Source organism: Urocitellus parryii, chromosome 3, assembly GCF_045843805.1.
Source record: "Urocitellus parryii isolate mUroPar1 chromosome 3, mUroPar1.hap1, whole genome shotgun sequence".
Lineage (NCBI taxonomy): Eukaryota > Metazoa > Chordata > Mammalia > Rodentia > Sciuridae > Urocitellus > Urocitellus parryii.
Window position 1 is genome coordinate 214,161,877 of NC_135533.1, and position 2,201 is coordinate 214,164,077.

Below are 2,201 nucleotides of genomic sequence, written 5' to 3' on the forward strand. Positions count from 1 at the left end.
CTTGATACATTTATCCTCACCTTTGTTTTTGTTGAAGGAGGGGATATTTTCAAAGGAAATCTGCATCTTATTTTTTGCTACAGTCTCAGTATCCAGTACAAAGCATGGAAAAGTGTTAGTGCTCAGTTCAGGGAAAGGACTATAGAGGAGCTGAGGAGAGCACGGGAGAGAGTTTCTAAACAATGTTACATATTCATGTTGCTCACAAGAGAAATGTTTTTTTTTCTTTCTTTCTTTTTAAAAAAGTACTTATTCTCAAAGTTTAGGGATTTAAAATTCACCTAGAGTGTTTGTTAGACATACAGTACTGTCCTCATTCCCAGACCCCATAAAAGGTAAGCCCAGAGTGTTACCAAGGAGTTACATGTGCACACTCAGGTGATGCAGGCTGTAGCTTCCCTAGAAGCCACCTAATTCATTTCTTCACCCAACCTTTTTGGTATTATTCACCAGTAACATGGAACCCAGAAACCACACAGCTGTTTCAGAATTCCTTCTCCTGGGACTGACAGACGACCCAGCCCTGCAGCCCCTCATCTTCAGCCTGTTCCTGTCCATGTACCTGGTCACCATCCTGGGGAACCTGCTCATCATCCTGGCCGTCAGCTCTGACCCCCACCTCCACACCCCCATGTACTTCTTCCTCTCCAACCTGTCCCTCACTGACATCTGTGTAAGCACAACCACCATCCCCAAGATGCTGGTGAACATCCAAGCACACACTCAGAGCATCAGTTACTCAGGCTGCCTCTCCCAGCTCTGCTTTGTCTTGATCTTTGGTGGCTTAGAAAATTGCCTCCTTGCAGTGATGGCCTATGACCGCTATGTGGCCATTTGTCACCCTCTGAGGTATATGGTCATCATGAATCCCCGCCTCTGTGTCCTGCTGGTTCTACTCTCCCTGCTGGTCACTACTGTGAATGCCCTTCTGCACACTCTGATGGTGCTGCGGCTGTCCTTCTGCACAGCCCTGGAGATCCCCCACTTCTTCTGTGAACTGACTCAAGTCATCACACTCTCCTGTTCTGACACCCTCATCAATAACTTGCTGGTATTTTGGGGAACAAGCCTATTTGCTGGTGTCCCTGTCTCTGGGATTATTTTCTCTTATGCTCGAATTGTCTCCTCTATTTTGAGGATCCCATCAGTGGGTGGAAGGTATAAAGCCTTTTCCACCTGTGGGTCTCACCTCTCGGTTGTGTCCTTATTCTATGGGACAGGTTTTGGAGTGTACATGAGTTCTGCAGTGACTGACTCTTCCATTAAGAATGTAGTGGCTTCAATGATGTACATGGTGGTCCCTCAAATGCTGAACCCCTTCATCTACAGCTTGAGGAACAGGGAAATAAAGGGAGCCCTGGGGCGCCTCTTCACTGGGTCACCCTCTTCTCTGTGACTTTATCACCGGCTGTGAGCTTTGTTCTCTACCAGGAGATCAGCTGACAGAGTACTGGTGAGCTAGAATGCCTGGTCCTCCATCCCCACACCTTCCACAATGGCTCTGATGGTCGCCTAAATACGTGTCAGCCTGGGCTCTGATCTGACTTGGCGTTTGCCCAGCTCTGTGACATAGGATGGCGATTTTCATCTCTATGCTCCTTCCCATTGCTCTGCTTCCAGAATTCATCCAACCAAACACTCACTCTCTGCTTAAGAGCTACTGCTACCCTGTGCCCTAACACAGAAGGACATTAAAAATAAAAGATGGCATCCTCCACTTCCATGCCTCTCAGATTAATAATAGTTGTCACTGGTGCTAATTAGTGTCATCTAGCATTTACATGTCTGTACCCATGCATTTTTTTTAAAGTTTTGCTCTTCATATGCTCTGGAAAATTCATCCATAACCTGAATGGCAAAGAGGACATTCAAAAATAGGAGGTTTATTTTAAGCCTTAGCATGTAGTTGTCCTCACTTATCAGCAGAAGCCTGGCCCTCTCAGGAATGTCCTTCTCACAGGTTTCTACTCTGAAGACCTAATTGTGGAGTCAGCACACACCTTGTGTACCCACCTCTGAGCCCTATTCATCACTTGCCATTGCCAAGTCCCTCACTGCTGTCTACAGTACACACCTTAATTTCCTTAGCTCTACTAGGATCGCCACGAATCTCAACACTAATTAATGAAAACAACCCTTTATTACTTAATTCAATTAAACACCTTGCAACTGGCAGAATTTTCCCAGGACTTCTCCTTTCT

At 46.0% G+C, this 2,201-nt stretch overlaps 1 protein-coding gene across 1 annotated transcript; it reads left to right on the forward strand.

The window, feature by feature from the left end:
• The first annotated feature begins 442 nt into the window (after nucleotides 1-442).
• LOC144253585 (olfactory receptor 7G2-like) lies at nucleotides 443-1,396 on the forward strand. The gene has a single exon (XM_077795817.1). The coding sequence runs from the start codon at nucleotides 458-460 to the stop codon at nucleotides 1,394-1,396; it is 939 nt and encodes a 312-aa protein (XP_077651943.1). The 5' UTR covers nucleotides 443-457.
• Nucleotides 1,397-2,201: the final 805 nt, after the last annotated feature.